The 17,666-nt window shown below is 55.2% G+C and overlaps 1 protein-coding gene across 3 annotated transcripts in view; it reads left to right on the forward strand.

Annotated features, from left to right (window-relative positions):
- Positions 1–17,666, forward strand: part of GALNT2 (polypeptide N-acetylgalactosaminyltransferase 2) — a 191,912-nt gene that overhangs the window by 163,471 nt on the left and 10,775 nt on the right. For all 3 annotated transcript variants that reach the window (XM_058696103.1, XM_058696104.1, XM_058696101.1), the window contains exons 9-14: positions 2,662–2,749; positions 3,353–3,456; positions 7,605–7,731; positions 12,879–12,971; positions 13,298–13,381; positions 15,897–16,023. In XM_058696103.1, coding sequence (XP_058552086.1) covers positions 2,662–2,749; positions 3,353–3,456; positions 7,605–7,731; positions 12,879–12,971; positions 13,298–13,381; positions 15,897–16,023 — 623 coding nt within the window. The remainder of the gene's footprint in view (positions 1–2,661; positions 2,750–3,352; positions 3,457–7,604; positions 7,732–12,878; positions 12,972–13,297; positions 13,382–15,896; positions 16,024–17,666) is intronic.

Below are 17,666 nucleotides of genomic sequence, written 5' to 3' on the forward strand. Positions count from 1 at the left end.
CTGGAAAGCTCCATCATGGGCTTTTGAAAGAGTGAGCCTGAAAGAGGCACTTACATAAGGTCTCATGTAAATATAAACGCGGTTTTGACGTGGCAGACCCCCAGAAGGGTCTGTGGACCCCCGTGGGCTCCTGGACCTTGCCTGGGGACACGCCGGTCTCATGCAGGGCTCCATGGTGCTGATGGCAGCATAGGGATCACACTGGCCCCTCGAAGGGACTGGTCATGTGACACGCGGCTCTTACTAGTGTCCTTCTGTCCCTGGGACTGTGAGGTGGGGGTGGGGCAGGGGGTGGCTGGTGACACAGGGCTCTGCCACCGCCCGGTCATAAACGCTCTGTGCTCTGAACCTCGGCCGGTTGGCGGTCACGCCTCTCGGAGCCCGGCTGAGAGCCAGGAGGTCAGCTGAGACCGCTCAAAGCAGCTGAAAGAGACGTCAGAGCCTGTGCCTTCTGCCTGTGTAATGTCTTCGCTCTTGACCCTTCCCACCTACAGTCCACGAAGTCTTTTCTACCTGCCCAGCGGTACCCCAGTTGCTCTGTGTGAACCTAGGGGTCGCTTTGCCCATCTTCCAACACCTTGAGTGGATGCCAGGAGGACGGACTGTTGCGGACAGACACAGGAGCCACTGATGGCCTGGCACGGAGAGAAGAAGACCGTGAAACTCTCAAACCGGGCACGGCCTCAGGAAACAGAATGCCGGGGCGGTCCGGGCGACTCCGGCTTTTGGCCCCACCTGCCAGCTGACCTCTGCTCCTCCGTGTGCCCGTCTGAGAAGTGGGGTGCTAGTGTCGTGGGCAGCGAAGGGATGAGCCTCGCCGGCACGAGGTCCGTGATGTGGCCAGGCAGGTCCCCCGTCCCGAGCCATCGGCAGCGGGGCCGTCGCCGTGGGAGGGCTCTACGCGCATCAGGAGACACGGAGTTCAAAAACGATTCTCGGCAAACAGTGAGACGGTTTGGCCGCTTTAAAGGGGACAGATCCTTAGTTATCAAGAAAGCGTCGGTCTTCAGAACGTCTTCGTCCCCGAGGACTTGCAAGAGCGGAGATTTGATGGGCTCTCTTGCTCCCAGAGCAGCTTCCTGTGTGAGAGCCAGTGCAGGGACCCAGATGCTTTGCGGGGCGGGGCTCAGGCCTCCTGCTGGGGTCGGAAGAAGAAGAGGCACCAGGTTTACTCCAGAAGCATTTTGTCAGATCCCTTTAGGGGGAAAAAATCAAGGACGGCACTTTTAGCACGTTCTCAAAACCTAACATAGTTTGTTTGGACCAAATTAATAAAATAAGAATGAACATTCGCAAGCAGCGGGCAGTGTTAACGTCACCTGGCCCGCTGGGGCCTCTGCGTTGTCCGCTGATCACACAGGCAGGATGTTTGTCGTTTCCCTGGTTGAGGCAGGCCTCGGGGAGAGCTGGGCTCTTCGGGAAAGCCAGTGTGGGGCCTGTCTCAGTTTCCTCCCTGGGCTCCCGTCTCTGCCGCCTGGCCCCCCCAGCCACTCGCCTCTTCTTTGCTAGCCTGTGGCACTCAGCGGTACCGGCGGGGGGGCCTTTGTCGTCCCATGCCTCTGGAGGGGCCATCTGGCGTACCGTGCTGGCCCAGGAGACCCCTGGCTCATGCCTCCCACCCTGCCCTGTTCAGGCTACAGACGTGGGGGCTGGCAGGACAGCCAGACCTTGACCTCGGAGCACCCCGAAGAGAGATCCGAACCTAGGCCTTGCACGGTCCCTGCTGGCCCAGGCCCCATGGCACAGAGCTGAAGGACAGATGGCCCTGGAGTAATTAGGTTCAGCTGCCAGACCCTTGGAAACGCAATATCGTGAGCCCCCTGTCACCAAGAAGTGGTCTTCTCGTGCATCTCTGGAGCATCAGCGGGTGGGGTGTGTGGGCACCCACGGCTCGGTGCGGGGTGCCTTCTGAGTAAGGGCGAGACACGGCAATACAAACGTCAGAAACCACGGGCAGGTACCAGGCCTGCGCTCGGCTGTCCCAAGCAGCCTGTGGCTTCTAGAAGTGACTTGGGACGGCGGCCGTATTTCTCAGAAATTGCAGCTTGCTGCCTGCTGGGCTGGCAGCCAAAGGAAGTATTTGGCTCATTTTCGTCAAAAAGTGGTCCCTCTGCACCCCCCCCCCACCCCAATATGGTTTGGTTGCAGCCAGGAGACGCTGAGAGGATCCCAGGTTGCAGGCCCAGGGACCCTGTCATCTTGTCCCCTCCCCTGGGTTCTTCTTTGGCCCCAGGACAGTGTTGGAGGCCCGGTGGCAGATTTGACTTTGTCCCTCTTTTTTCTCTCGCCTCCTTACAGCCCTCGGGTGTGCAGGGTGTCTCCACACGGACCCCCCTTCTCTCCCTGGGTCTGTTACCCTCAGGCATTTTCATCCTAGGAAAGCCTGACCCGCGTTTTCTGTTCAGAGGGAGCCTCTCCAGCATGCGCCTTCCCTGCCGGTCTCCTGCCCAGGTCCCCCGGGCGCCCTCTCCCTCCTGCTGCGGCTTTCGTGGTCATGCTTTTTTCTTGTTTTTTTTTTTTTTTTTTTTGCTCTGTGTGGTTTCAGTGAGTCCAGTCCAAACATCAAATACAAATACGTCTAAGCCGTGAGGGACGGAGGTGCAGGAGCACAGTTCGTACTTATCGGCGCCTTGTGTTTTGTGTCTTCTCTGTGGCCGGCAGGTTTTGACTGGAACTTGGTATTCAAATGGGATTACATGACGCCCGAGCAGAGAAGATCCCGCCAGGGGAACCCGGTCGCCCCCATAAAGTAAGTGCCGGGCATCCTTTGGGGTGCCCCTCACAGGTGAGACCCCAGGCCCCGTGTTTTCTAGAGACTTAATTAAGCTCTTCCTCTCCCTGCCGGCACTTGACATTGAGTTCTCAGGACATCTACTGGGAAGGAAGTAGGGGCTCAGTTAACTGCCTCTCAGGCTGACCAGGAGACACAGAGGTGATGGGTCGCATCTAACGTGAGGAACCAACTCCAGGATAAGGGCAGCTGATATTATTGGGTCGCTTGCAGAATCTCCTGAGAGCTTATACGTATCGTTCTCTGTAATCTTCTAAGGAAATGGAGGCACAGAAAGGCCACCTGTCAGTGAGTGCCCCCGGCTTCAGTGGTCACGCTCTCGTAGGGGACCGGGCCCGGCCCCTTGCGCTGTGGGAGCGTCTGAGCAGGGCAGGTGGGAAGCATTTGAAGTCAGCAGCAGAAAAACAGCGACAGCATCCTGAGCCCCGACTGGGGAACGGTGGCTGTGGCTTCGTTTTTAAGCTCACCTTATAGACCTGACCTTGGCAGTAGAATGCAGGAGCGCTGTCCTTGACCTTTGACCTCTCCCTCTCTTCCCTTCCACCCTCTCTGCCTTTTCAGAACCCCTATGATTGCTGGAGGGCTGTTCGTGATGGACAAGCTCTATTTTGAAGAACTGGGGAAGTACGACATGATGATGGACGTGTGGGGAGGAGAGAACCTGGGTACGTGTGAGCCTGCATCTTGGCTCTCCAAGCCTGGTGAAGCCGTGGCCTTCCGCCCAGCAAGGGCGTCCGACTGAAAAGCGGAAGCTTGGAAGAGGCTGTTAGGCAAGAGCTTGTGGTATACAGGCGGCCAGTTGGCAACCAGCTATAAAGATGTTAGTCACCGTTCATCAGACCCTGTCCGTCCCCGAATAAGTATCGATAACATAACATACCTTTCTCTCTTCAGGGTGTCTTGGGTTGGGCGTTAATTTTTTTTTTTTTTAACGTTTATTTATTTTTGAGACAGAGAGAGACAGAGCATGAACAGGGGAGGGGCAGAGAGAGAGGGAGACACAGAATCTGAAACAGGCTCCAGGCTCCGAGCTATCAGCACAGAGCCCGACGTGGGGCTCGAACTCACGGACCATGAGATCATGACCTGAGCCGAAGTCGGACGCCCAACCGACTGAGCCACCCAGGCGCCCAATTCTATACAATGAAATTTTATAGACTTTGGTCTGGGTTAGTATCTGCACCATACTTATTGCATTGAGATGAAAAGATTTCTTGTTTTGTTTGATTTTTGCTTGGTTGGTTTTGTTTTTTGTCGTTGTCGTTGTCGTTTTTTGCTGGCGGTCCTGAACTGATTCTCCTCAGCTCTTGACGCTGTTCGGTACCATCCGCCCTTGGGTGGGCAAACCCTGGGAGAAAGCAGGGCGGGGACAAAGGAGAGGACAAATGATGCCACCGTCAGTTTTAGGAGTTTTTACCCGTAACAGAAACGGGTAGTTTTTTTTTTGTTTAGAAGAAAAAAAGCTCACCACGCCTGTTTTATTTCTCTGACTTTATGATGTTAAAGTTAGTGATGGCGTCTCCTCTGTGGAGATTTGTCTGCCTCGGTTTGATGTTGAAAGCTTCTTTGGGCTCAGTAACAACACTGGGACAAAGGACCATGAGTCAAACTCCTTTTGGTTGTTTTTTTAATGACACGGTGACAGGTAGGGAGGACTTGTGTGAAAGTCGTTTGAGCACGAAAGGCTTCAGAAGAACGATTAACCTTCTGAAGAGACTTCTGTGTCACCCTCGGTCCCCAGGCATCTCCTGATGGCTTCGTGCAAATCTCGCCGGCCGGGACCACCCAGCAGGACAGGGCATCACTTAGGTGACCGTGGTTTTCAAAAGGTGTGCTGTCAGCTGAAAGCACGGATTAGGCCGATGATGTGGCAGCCAGCCTTTGTGTCACCGAAGAGTGTCGATATAAATACCAAAGGGGACATTTCACCAGAGACCTGAGGGAGGGGAGGCCGTTTTCTTAAATGCCCTGGAGTTTTTGTTGGTTTGGTTTTTGTATTTATGTAGCTGTCCCATGTGTGAGGTCCCGCGGAAGGGCTTGAGGGGCCTCGGTGGGGGTGGGGCCGGACAGGGAGGAAGGGGCTGGAACAGTCCCTGCGTGGGTGCTGTCTGGCATCGTCCCTTCCCTTGCCCGGCTCCGTAAAGCCGCTCTCGAGGAGTCTCCCACTGGCTCTGGAGGGTGAACAGGCGTAGGGCTTCAGCAAGAGTGGTCCCCAATCTGAGTCCGTTTGAGACCTCTCTTCTTTTCTGAGCGCCGGGTGGGTGCACACCGGTGGGTGTGGACGTGTGTCGGGAGAGGTGGGGTGCTCCGGGTAACACCCAAGCCCACCTCGAGGTGCACCCCCCCCCCCCAAACCACTGCACCTTCCGCTTTTCCTAGCTGGCAACGTAAGTCTAACGTAAGCAATGAAAAAGAAAGACGGAGAAGCTGGTCCCCGGCCCCTGTGAGACGTAGGCGTTAGGCTCCTTGGACACGTGATTTGTCCTCTGTGCCGTGTCCCCACAGCATTAGCCAGATGCTGACTGCTTCCGGTGCATCATCTCATTTTGTGCTTGCTTTCTTTTTTTTCGGTTGAGGTGTGGTTAGGCACGGCGCCACGGTTTCGTTAGTTGCGGGTGCGCAACCTAGAGATTTTTGCCAGTGCTGAGCGTCTCGTTTCATGCTTTCTTGAAGGACCAAGGTCCTGCCCGAGACCTCACGGCCGGTTGTTAGCAGAGCCGAGAAGCAAACAAGTGGCCTGATCCAAAAGCCACCAAGTTATCCTGCGTAATCGTTCCCAAGTTGTAGCGTCCCCAAGTTCAAGTGCGATCAGAGTTGAACGTAATCGTACTTCTGTGTGGCCTTCCAAATCTCCCGCCAGGTCTCTGAATGGATCCCTTCCTGGTTTAACACACGCCCTCCACGGAAGCCACGGGGCCTTCCTAGCCCCCAGATCGAATGTTCCAGTTAGGCAAGCGTATATTTAAATTTTTATTCTCCTGAAACGCAGAGAACTTCTTATTCAAAGCTTTGTTGGACACGGAGAAAGTCAGAAACCCATCACGGCAGAGACTTGGGTTGGTCATGACCCTACATTTTTCAAGGCTGCGAGGGAATTGGTTATGAAAGGCCCACGGCAGCTGCATGGATCGCTCCTCTCTAGCCAACGAGGGGTTTCCTACTTGAGTTTGCTAGATCCAGTCCTGGGAACTCCCGTCGTGCCCGAGGGGGTGTTACGTGCCTTCAGCGGTGCGGTCTGGGCACCTGCTGCCACAGACAGGGCTCTGCCTGGAGGATTTATCCAGCAGCTCGCTTGTGGTGTGCCCTAATCCCACCTTATTTCTGACCCTTTTATACTTCCAGCAGTGACTGCTAACTGTGCATTCTATCTCGCTTCCTCACCGTGTTCTTACGGGTGTGAAATGACGTCAAGGAAGTGCCCTTTTATACAAACCATGAAGACTGTTGCGGTCACTGAGATGGTTGGTGAGGAGGACAGGTGCCTGGTCAGAGGGTGCCAGGCTGTTCCAGAAGCCAGCCACGCGCCGAGCTCTTCCCCAGTACAGACGCTCAGGGCAGTGTGTGTGTTGAAGTTGGCCTGAGCATCTCATTACTCCTGCAGGTAGATTCTGTGTCAAAGCAGGTGAACCATTGGTTACTGACCAATGAAGTCCATGGCCAGCTCTGAGGGTTCTGTGCTACTCGGGCATCTTTGGTCATTACCACAGTCCAAAGGCACCTGTGAACTTTCCAGGTGACTTGCAGCCTGCTAATAATGCACAGTTCTGGATAAGCATAAATTTTGGAATTTAAGGGGAGGGTCGTTTTCTCCTGAAGAGAGAAAGTCCAGCTGCTTACTCGTGGTCAGTGCCCTGAAAATAAGTTGTCGAGGAAGTTGGCCTATATGGTGGCCGGCTATATCTGACATCGAAGCTCCATTGTGGGTATTTCGTGCTTTTTAATTCATGGATGTTTATACCCCTTCCTGGTGCCTTTTCTAACGGTGTCGATACAAAGCAAGTGCGAACGTAATAGCCCCTGATCACGAACCCGCTGGTGAAGAATTCAGGGCAAGCATTTCATCAGTGAATACCTGTGATGTCGCACGGATACGCGAGGTCTTGTGCCCGGAGTCCCTCCATGTTCAAAATAGACCAGAGAATCACACTTGTCTGCAGGTGTCTCGTCTGAATCTGAAAAACGTTTCTGCATGCTCTTTTGTTGTTTTTTTGTTTTGTTTTGTTTTGTTTTAATTTGGAACCGAATTCTTGAATGCAAACATGGGATTTGGTAACACAGATCTAGCTGACTCCATGATTTGGATCTGTGCTCACATCTAAGCTAGTAAGTGTCCCAGGGTAGGGAGTTTGTTTGACATTCTTCTTTTTGTCTACACCACTTCCCATTTCTGTAAAAAAAAAAAAAACACCGCTGTGGAGACACCCTCTTGGTGAACCGCAGTACGAACTTTCGTTCCGTCTCTTTTTTTTTTCTCTTCAACTTTATTGAGGTGCCGTTGACGATTTAATGTTGTGTATATTTAAGGCACGCAACTTATATTGGCTACAGTCAGGCTGATCTGCCTGCACATACTTTCTTGATTGTGCTATGGAGCCAGGAGATACTGGGTGTGTCCAATGTCCCCACCGTAGAATGTTCAGGACCAGGTTCTGGAAGGAGGCAGGCTCCCTGTTCACATCTCCTTCAGGAGGCGAGGGCACGAGAGCCCTTTGATGGGATACTGGCAGGTGGATGTGTGTACCCTGTCTGGGGTGGCTGCTGCTCAGAACAGTCCAGGGCTCCGTCAGTCACCCTGTCTCATTCATCGCCTCAGAGATCTCGTTCCGCGTGTGGCAGTGCGGCGGCAGCCTGGAGATCGTCCCCTGCAGCCGCGTGGGACACGTGTTCCGGAAGCAGCACCCCTACACCTTCCCGGGTGGCAGCGGCACCGTCTTCGCCCGGTGAGTGGCTATGAGGGGCTGAGCGGGGACAGGAACACCGGTGGCCACCACCACCCAGACGGGACTTAACCTCGGGCTGTATAGAAGCAGGTGTGCTTCCCTGGGGTGCCACTCAGCAAGGACGGGGACCGACTGTGCCCACAGCAGCACGGGTGCCACTCACTCTGCTGAGTGACAAGTTGCATGGTGTTTAATCCCGTTTCTAGGACGGTGTCAGAAGGACACAGCTACGGTGACAGGGAGCAGACAGGGGTGGGGCGGAGGCGTGAGTACAGAGGGGCTGCCTGAGGGGTATCCGGGGTGACCGTGCCTTCCTGCATCCTGATGTGGTAGTAATGACACCAGTCTGTACACGTGTGAAAGCTCAGACAACTGGACACCCCCCCTCCCGCCCCCCCGCCGGCAGAATGTGTGAGAAAACGTTATTGTGAACAAGAGGAACTTGATCTGTTACCATTCAGGGCACCGTATGTGAACAACACGAAAGTCAGGCCATACTAAATTCACGCCGAAAAGACGCGGCGTGTGGAAATGATTTATGGTAGATAACAGAAATATCTTCGCAAACGTGAAGATACCAAATCGAGAGTTTTCTGAAGAAGACAGGCCAGTTACCCATCGTGGGCCTGCGGGTGTCTTCTGGGGAGTTCTTCCAGATGCTAAAGAGAAAACGGCACGCAGGCCCGTGGCCAGCCTGGCCCCAGGGAGCCGGGAGCGGTCAGCCCCACATCTGAATAGCTAAGTAAGACTGCAGCCACTGATAAATGCTGCGAGAAGGATCAGAGAAGGATCACCGGTGGTCACGTGGTTGAGCGGGAGCAGACTGGACACGGAGGGAACCTCTGCGCCCTCGTTTCAGACCCAGAGGTGGGAGGGAGGGGCTTTGGGCTCCTGGGGGACAGCGCTCCCTGCAGGACGAGCAGGTCCTCGGCGCTGAGATCGGTGTCTGCCACCAGGTGGGCCCGGAGCCTAGGGAATAAGGGGACAGTAGACAGGGTGGGAGAGCTCGACCAGCCCCAGCCAAGCACCCTGTAGGTGGGGGGAAACTCGGGATGATGTTTGGATGCCGGGGGGGGGGGGGGGGGCGGGTTACCGTAGGCACCTGACTTTTGAGCAGGTATCTGACTTCTCTGTTTTAAGCTTTAGCGAAGTGTTCATGGCCTCTGGGCAGAGGGTGGTGAGGAGGTGACATCAGGAGGAACCGATGGCAGGGGCGGGGGCCCAGGCAGAGAGAAGGTGGCGCGGACGGCGCTGTGGCTGTGACAGCGGAGCGCCGACAGGCAGCGATTACGGTGGCCTGGCTGTGGCCGGAGACCGGCAGCCGGGAATTATGAGCGAGCCCCAGGCCTGCAGTCAGCTTTGCCAACCCGGTGCCCCCACCGAACCCGGAGAGCTGGAGAGAGAGCAGAAGTGAGCCCGGGAGGACAAACAGCCTCTCTCTGGTCCACTGTTTTACAGCTTAGATTCCAAGTGCAGGTTGCACACCACACACGTTATTATTACCCGGAAGTGAAAATTATTTCAGCAGAAGTGAAAATGTCAGCACGGAGGGTCTGAGTTCTGGGAGCCTTCAGCGAGGCCAAGTATCAAATAAAACTTCGGCCAAATTACCCTCTTTCAACAGTACGTCCTTTCCCGAATGCCGTCTGACGTCATTTCTGCTCTTTACTAGAAACGGAAGTATTTCTTCTACAGCGAGCTCCACAAAATAAACAGTGAGGGGTTTGTTCTTTCCCGGGGACAACATGAGAATCCTCCCAAAAGCCTCTCGTGTGGACGTATTAAAGCCCTTGGTCGCTACCAGCGCAAGGTATCCGTTAACATACACACGCACAGAACATTGCTTTATGCAGTGTCGTTTTTAAGCTGTTTAGAAGGGAAACTTCTTCGCCGTAATTTATGGCCCCTGAGAAGTCTGCGCACCAGAGGCCCGGACAAAAGACTGACCCAGGCCCCCAGAGATCTGCTGGCCTTCGGCGCATCTCCGCGGCCCTCTGCCTCAGCTGACTCATCTAAAAGATAAGGGGGCCGAATTAGATGGTTTCTGAAGTCCCTTTCCAGTTCCGCGTTCTCTCTGGTTTCCTCCAATATGCGGCATTAAGTGTGTAAGTATTTCACCATTAACAATTGGGACTTCACGACGAGAGCTAACACGTATGTGGCGATTAGTGTGCGTCGGGCTGTTTTTCAGTACTTTGCCAACATTAGCTTACGTCATTCTCCTAAAACCTTATGAACAAAGTACTCTGATTGGTCCCCGCTTCAGGGATAAGGGAAGCTGAGGCGGCGAAAGCGTCATCCCTCCGGCCAAGTTCACACAACCGGAAAGCACTTGAGCCAGGTTGCCACTCGGGGAGCCGGGCTCTGGACTCCACGGCATTACCACATACCGATCTTTTTATCTAGATACTAAAAGAGGCAATAGAACAACACGCAGAGGATGATCTCATTTATGTAGGTTAGTTTTTTTTTTTTTCAACGTTTTTTTTTTTTTGTTTTTTTGTTGTTGTTTTTTTTTTTTAATTTATTTTTGGGACAGAGAGAGACAGAGCATGAACGGGGGAGGGGCAGAGAGAGAGGGAGACACAGAATCGGAAACAGGCTCCAGGCTCCGAGCCATCAGCCCAGAGCCCGACGCGGGGCTCGAACCCACGGACCGCGAGATCGTGACCTGGCTGAAGTCGGACGCCCAACCGACTGCGCCACCCAGGCGCCCCTATGTAGGTTAGTTTGTCAGCAAATGAGTGAGTGAGGAATGAATGAATGAATGAGTGAGTGAGTGAGTGAGTTAATGAATGGAGCAAGTAGCCCCAGTGGGATCCTGCCTTGTTTTGCCCCTCCCGTGTGCACATGTGGGCACTGGCACTTTAGAAAGGGTAAGGCTGTGACCCACCTGCAAATCCTTGCTTCGCGTCTCTGGTTGTGGCAGCCACATCCCTCAAGACCAGTTGAGAGTGGGCCAGTTGGGTGACGTCACGACATGTCCAGTTTGCTTCCTACAGGCCCCTCAAGAGACTGTAGGGTGTTGTGTGCGTGCCGGAGTGCATGTGTGAATGAGAATCTACCCGGAGGCCAGAGATGGCCCCAGTCAGAAGAGCAGGCTGGCGGTGGGGCACATCCCTTAGAGAGGGGTATTGGGTTTTAGGTTTCGAGTTAATGGCGAGACTTCACCAATGCGATTGAAACCCAGCGATGTAAACTTACTTTCTTACCGGACTGTTTTCTGTTATTCCCACCGTGCAGCAGAACTGGCCCGTGTGACTCACACCTTCTTTTGCTGCCTGCTTTCTGAGAGAGCTACCCTGTCTGCGCTGAGCGTAGGGGTGGGCAGAGAGGAAGCAAAGGCAAGGAAAACCTGGATAAATCAAAGTGGACCCTTCTGGGTGCCGCTGTATCCATAGCACCAAGAAGACTGGCGTATAGTAGGTACTGAATAAATATTTGAATGAATGAATGGAAACTGGGGCGAAGTAAGCACGTGAAGCTTATTGGTTGAGTCTTACCTATGGATCTTTCTCGATTCAGCAGACAGAAGGATGTTGCTTTGCATTTAGGGATTGGGAAATGGGTTAATGACTTAGGTGATTCAAAACCACTGTGTGATTGGAATTCAGAAAACCTTGGAAGCGTTCGGGGCTGAAAGGGACCTAGGAGATGCTTGAATCTGACCGTTTCATCCAACTGATGAGCGATCCCGGTCCCAGAGGACTGATGTCACACAGCCTGTTGGAGATTGACTGGGTGTTAAGTTGAGGCATGGGCCACTTAGTAAGACTCCGAATCCCAGTAAGCATATTTAATGGCTCTTCTGAGAAATAATACTTAACGATCCAGCATCCGGGCACTTCGGATCTTTAAATGCCCGTTGTTGAACGTCTTTCTTACAGAGCGAAAATAAACAATATCGCCAATTTCATTAACAAAGATGGTAGTCTTCTAATGTGGTAGGTCCATCTCTCCAGCCCCCTCCCCTCCCCCTCCCTTCCGAAGCGGGAACTTGCCAGATCAGAGGACAGCCATGTTATTTCGTATTGTCTTGTCTGTCTAGTAAATGGCATTTGGAACAGTTCATCTTCTATCTCGGGAAGAGAAAGAGGGGCTCTGCATCGCTTTAGGTGAAAGATGTATGCCCCGCATCGAAATTATCTTCATAATTGTAGCTCACATCGTTTGAAAGCCTCCCTACTTAAAAAGAGACCTTTTTGGTAGAGAAAAGGAATTCCCTTCGAAGGTGAACACTGCCTCCCTAATAATTTATTGTGGAAGAACGTCATGTGTTCTGTATGGATTCTTAAGGAGGGGTGAGTCTACTTTGGAACTGAGTCCAGGACTTGGGAGCAGAGAGGCTCCCTGTATGAATGCTGCTCTATACATGCTTTGCAAAGAAGGCCGGCAGGGTCAGATGTGGACGTCCGTGCGCGTGAATCCTTTAACGCAGGCCGTGTGTGCAAAAGTAGCTTGTTCCAGCGGCCTTATTGATCATGCATCATGGTTTTGAGACCGAAGCATGTGGTTTTCCTGCCTTCTAGAAAAGCACGGGGTAGCTAATTAGAGCCCCACGTGTGGGGCGTAAAGCTGCTGTCCCCTTCACGTGACGACTCCTTGTCCAAACAGGACACTCTGTCAGCTCAGGTCTGCAGGCAAAAAAAGTCTTTTTTAATAGGAATTCTTATCTATTTTTAACTTTTGCCCTCGGCCGTCTGGTAGGGTGAGAGCCGTGATGAGAAGGGCCGTGGAGGCCGAGGGGTTCTCGGCTGTCCTCCCTGGTGCTTCCTTCTGCGCACACATTTGCACGGGTTGTTGCCGTGACACTTTGTCCTTCCCGATGGTACAGCCCCAGTCTCTTCTTCCCAGTCCCTGCCTGTGCTGCATTCCTGACTCCGACTTTTGCTCTTTGACAATCCGTTCTCGCGCAACCCGAGAAAGCGAGCTCTGTTTGTTCAGTAAGCACCCGCTGAATGCCAGCTACCCGCAGACACGGGCCTGGGTGCTGAGCGGGGACAGCCCGCTCTCTACGCCGCTGCCCAAGCTGCCGGCCGGCGTCGGAGGACCTTCCTAAGTGGCACTCCGAGCGGACGAGTGCACATGGCGTGACGCTGATGGAAAGGAAGCAGATCACAGCTCAAGGAGATTTGTTTTGTTTTTAGTAACACCCGCCGGGCAGCAGAGGTCTGGATGGACGAATACAAAAACTTCTATTACGCAGCAGTGCCTTCTGCCAGAAACGTCCCTTATGGAAAGTAAGTGTAACTTGCGCCCTCTCGTGCTGCTTTGCTCGGGATCCTTGGGGGTGGGGGGAGCCCTGTGGTCAGCCCGCACCCCAAGAACCACACCGCCTCCAGAGTCGAGAACAAGCGCCCCGGGGGTCGAAGCAGGGGCCTCTGCTCGGGACTGGGTGAGGGACTAGGGCAGGCTGGGTGCGGGAGGTGCCCGGGGTCGTGGGGACAGGAGTGTGCGGGGTCCAAGGTCCACTGCCGCCTCAGTGCCGTTCTCAGGAGCAGATTTGATGGAGGGAGCTGGTCAGTTCTTCAGATTGGTAAAGGAATCTTGTTTCCCTCTTCTCCAGTATTCAGAGCCGACTGGAGCTTAGGAAGAAGCTTAGCTGCAAGCCTTTCAAATGGTACCTCGAAAACGTCTACCCAGAATTAAGGTAAGCCCCCCGGGGGGACCTGCAAGGCGGGGGGTCTCACTTCGCCGGAGCTTAGGAGCAACAAATGTCAGAGAGGCGGCGAGGCCTCGGAAGGTGAGGAAGTGAAGATTGCACCTCGGACAGGAGGCCAGGAGCTGGACCCCCTGCTACTCCCCCCCAGTGAGAGCTGTGTGTCCTTCCCCCCCCCGCCCCAGCTGTCGCCAAGCGGCCCTGAGAATGTGCTCCCTGAATGGTGGCCTCCTGCCGCGTTCCCTTGCCCTTCTCTGGAGAGGTGGAGACAGTCCCAGGTGTCCCCTCATCTAACTCCTTCCCCGTTGGCAAGGGGGGCAGGGGCTAAGCGGCCGAGGACTGTGCTCTAACCGGCCGTGTAAGCGGCCCGAGGAGTAGCGCCCGCCCGCCCCCCCCCCCCCCCGCCCCCGCCCCCAGGTGTGTGCGCTGTGCCCACCCTGCCCGGCTGCCTCCGTCCGGCCTCCTGGTTCTGGCGCCCCGGGCCTCCCCGTCCTCGCGTGTCTCGCCCCAGTTGGCGAGAGTCGGGAGCTGAGACCCAGCACCGACCTGGGCGCAGGTCCAAGAATACCTCCGCTCTGCCGCTTGCCATTTGGCCCCTGCTGCCCGGGCACCACCGCCCCCTCCTGTGCAACCGCCGATGGTGGCACCCAGCAGGGGCGCGGGGACCGGGACCCCGCCCACGGCGCCTCCCTCCTCCAGGCTGGTCTCTACGCCACGTAAAATGGGAGTCATGACGCCGGCGCCCTGCTTCCCTCCAGGAGAGCTCATCAGAAGCACTCTTCTGCGCCTTCTGTCCACACCCGGCGTCTCCTTATAAATTAATGTGAGCCCCGCGTCCCGAGGGAGCACTGATACCCTCATCGGCGGGCGCGCGGGCCTCCGGCCTTCGGGATCCATCTCCGCTTCATCTTCGTAAAGGGGTTGCCAGACAGCTCTTGGCTTTAATGCGGCACATCCCTTATTCTGAATATGCCCAGAGCGTTTCACCGCGAGTCCCGTGTCTCCCGGCCCAGGGACCGGGAACGCGACAGCCCCCACCGTGATCTTTTGCACTAACGGCTCCTCCAGAGCCCTCGTCACAGAGACGCGTGGGAGGGTTAGATGATGCGGCTGGGCCTCATTGCGGCTACTCGCGCACATCCCCCCCTGGAACCGTTGCCTCGGCTTTTAAAGCAACGTACGATGTCCTGCCCCCCTCCCCCCGCCCACCCCCAGCCGGAAGAGCGGGCACAGCGGGACGGTGTCCTCCCTCCGGCCCTCTCTGTGAAGGATGGCTTTCGCTGGGGATTGGGAACGGTGTCGGTCACCAGCGGGAGCCCCCCGGTCGTCGTCTCTCTCTATCTCAGCTCACGCAGGGCCTCCCAGCAGCAGATCGTAGCCCCCCATTGGCGCCCACCTCATATTTGCTGGCCTGGGTCTTAGTGGGTAATGATGCCAGGCAAGAGCGACATCAAATGTTTCACCCCGAGGTGACACTGGACCGTGTCCAAAGCATCGCGCACCGTGCCGGCAGGTGACTCCGCTGCCCCAACCCCACCCTGCACCAGGCAAGGGAGACACCACCTTCGTACTTGTGTTTGTGGCCGTTGTAATCACTGCCACTTACCGAGTGCTTCCCAAGAGCCTGGCTTACGAGGCAGTATTTTTACATGATAACTTGAGGCTGGCCTGTTCCGCGGGTGCCGTGCAGAAGAGGGGGGTGAGGTGTGGAGAGAGCGGGAGGTCTGAGAGACGACGCAGCTGGTGCAGGGCCCAGGCTGGGTGCAGATGCGGGTCAAATCCCAAGGCGTGTCATCCCCCCCCCCCCCCCCCCCCATGCCCTGGGTCTGTTTGTGGCAAGGCCGCCCGACAAAGCCACTCAGGTTCTCCCCTCTTCCAGGCGAAGGTCAGATCCTAAGTTTTCTGGGAAGTTCGAGCGGCACATGACCACGCTCACTGCTTTTCTTTTACTGTTGTTTTTTTTTTTTAAATACGTATCTTTTTTTTTTTTTAATTTTTTTTTTTAATGTTTGTTTTTGAGAGCACGAGGCGGGGGAGGGGCAGGGAGAGGGGGACAGAGGCTCCGAAGCAGGCTCTGGGCCCACAGCAACGAGCCCAGAGTGGGGCTCTAACTCACGAACTTGCGAGACCGTCAGCTGAGCTGAAGTCCGACACTCAACCCACGGAGCCACCCAGGCGCCCCTCATTCATTGCTTTCCTAAAGAACTTCCAACGGACCAACACCGAAGAATACAGGAGCTTTTCCTTTCCAGAAACGTTTCCCTGACATGGAATACAAAGACTCGTCCTCCAACGTGATCTTCAGTCAGGCTTAGAAATCCAGGACGTGGGCAAAACGCTGCCTCGCTGAGACCGCCCGCCAGTGGGGGAGGGGCACAGGGCCTAGTGGAGGCCTTCCTCGTGTGGTTCCTGCTGCCTGAGATAAAGTCACCAAGCCGAGGAAGTGGATGGCGGGAGCTGGGGGCTCCTGCGGAATTAAGCAGACGATTCTCCCGTTGCTTTCCAGGGTTCCCGACCACCAGGATATAGCTTTTGGGGCCTTGCAGCAGGGAACCAACTGCCTGGACACTTTGGGACATTTTGCTGATGGTGTCGTCGGAGTTTACGAGTGCCACAATGCAGGGGGGAACCAGGTATGTGCGTGGGGTGGACTTTAGCTCCCGGAGACCCGGAGACAACGGGAAAGGGGCCCTGACGTTACAAGTCCTAGCTGCTGCCTTTCTCCTGTGACCCCAGTTGTCCGTGAGGTAGCACCTAGTTCCTGCCTGTCACCCGCTAGCAGACGGCCACCAGATCGGGTGGGGTGTCTCGGATCAGAGGCGTGGAGCCTGTCAGCAGCCTTGGGCCAGTCTTAATCTCCTCCTCCTCCTCCTCCTCCTCCTCCTCCTCCTCCTCCTCCTCCCTCTCCTCCTCCTCCTCCCTCTCCTCCTCCTCCTCCTCCTCTTCCTCGTCTTCCTGCTGCCTCCGTCCTCCCTGTGATGTGTGCTCATCCCCAGAGCACCTGTTCTGTGTCCCCATCTGTGTCCAGTCTCCGAATGTGCTTGTCAACACCTGCCTATGCCCCAGTTAAATGGGTACTTAACCACAGTCCCTGTGGCAGCCGCCAGAGTCATTCCTGGTCCCCCTGCCTGTTAGACAGCAACAGCTTAGATAGAAAAATTAATAATTACTAGCTTCGGTCTGGCACACACACACACACACACACAACTTTTCCAGGAAGCGTAAAACCCCACCACCTTCTATCCTCACTGAAAATGAGACCAAGAAGGCTTGATGGGCCTAACCGTGGCCTACGTGTTCCAGAAGACAACGGTCTAGAAAGCCATTTTGTAATGAGATAATAATAGGTATTTGGGAAACCATGGGCTTTGTACGCAAAAAAAAGGTTGGGCAATGCTAAGTACTCTTACCTCTTTGAAAATATGCCAAGCTCTCAGAGAGCCTGCAGTTTAAATGGGGTGAGGCGGGGGTCGGGAGGCAGTTTAACTCGGTGTATCCAGGTTTATTGATCCTAGAACCTTCTTTAAAAGATTATTTTTAAAAGAGGGCCCCTGCTCCCATGTACAGCTGGTGGCTCCAGACCCCACCCCCAGGGAGTATCTAGGCAGACTGCGATCCCCAAATGCTCCCTTCACTTGGTGATGGCATCTTAGCAGATGCTTGGAATGGTCCGGACACCCTAAATCAGACAAGAGGCGGGGAGCCAGCTTCAGGCGGCAGCCAGGGCCGGCCCAGCACCTGCGTGCCGCCCCCACCTCCCCCCGCCTGGGCTCCCAGGGTCTCCCCTCTGTCCCCAGAGCCTCTGTCTTCTGGACAGGTCGTGAGCTTTGGGTGAGTGCACGGCCAGCCTCTGGGTGCAGCCGGATTTACGGATTTCAAGTATTTCAGCCTGTGATATGTGGGTCCCCGTTTGTACTCTTTCCCAGGCCCCCCAAATGTGAGGGGTCAGCTGGAAGGAGGACCAGTAAAGAGGGAAGGAAGGAGAGGAGGAGGGAGGACACAAGTCGGGCAGTTTGTTGGTTGGGGACAGGAGGTGGGGGGCGGGGGGGGCGGGGAGGCACTGTTCCTGCCTTTCAGTCCGAGGCAGTGAAATTAAGTGTGATCCCACCTCTTGCTGGGGACCGCATGGCCTCTGTGACATACTCAGCCTCACACAACAGGGGATGACACAGGGTCACGTGGCGTTGCTGTCATCCTTGTCCCGGCCCAGGTCTGACTGCGGGAGGCCATGCAGGGATGGCTCCCTCTACGCTGAGCAGTAGAGGTTCGGGGCTGT

This window comes from Neofelis nebulosa, chromosome 13 (genome assembly GCF_028018385.1).
Source record: "Neofelis nebulosa isolate mNeoNeb1 chromosome 13, mNeoNeb1.pri, whole genome shotgun sequence".
Taxonomy (NCBI): domain Eukaryota; kingdom Metazoa; phylum Chordata; class Mammalia; order Carnivora; family Felidae; genus Neofelis; species Neofelis nebulosa.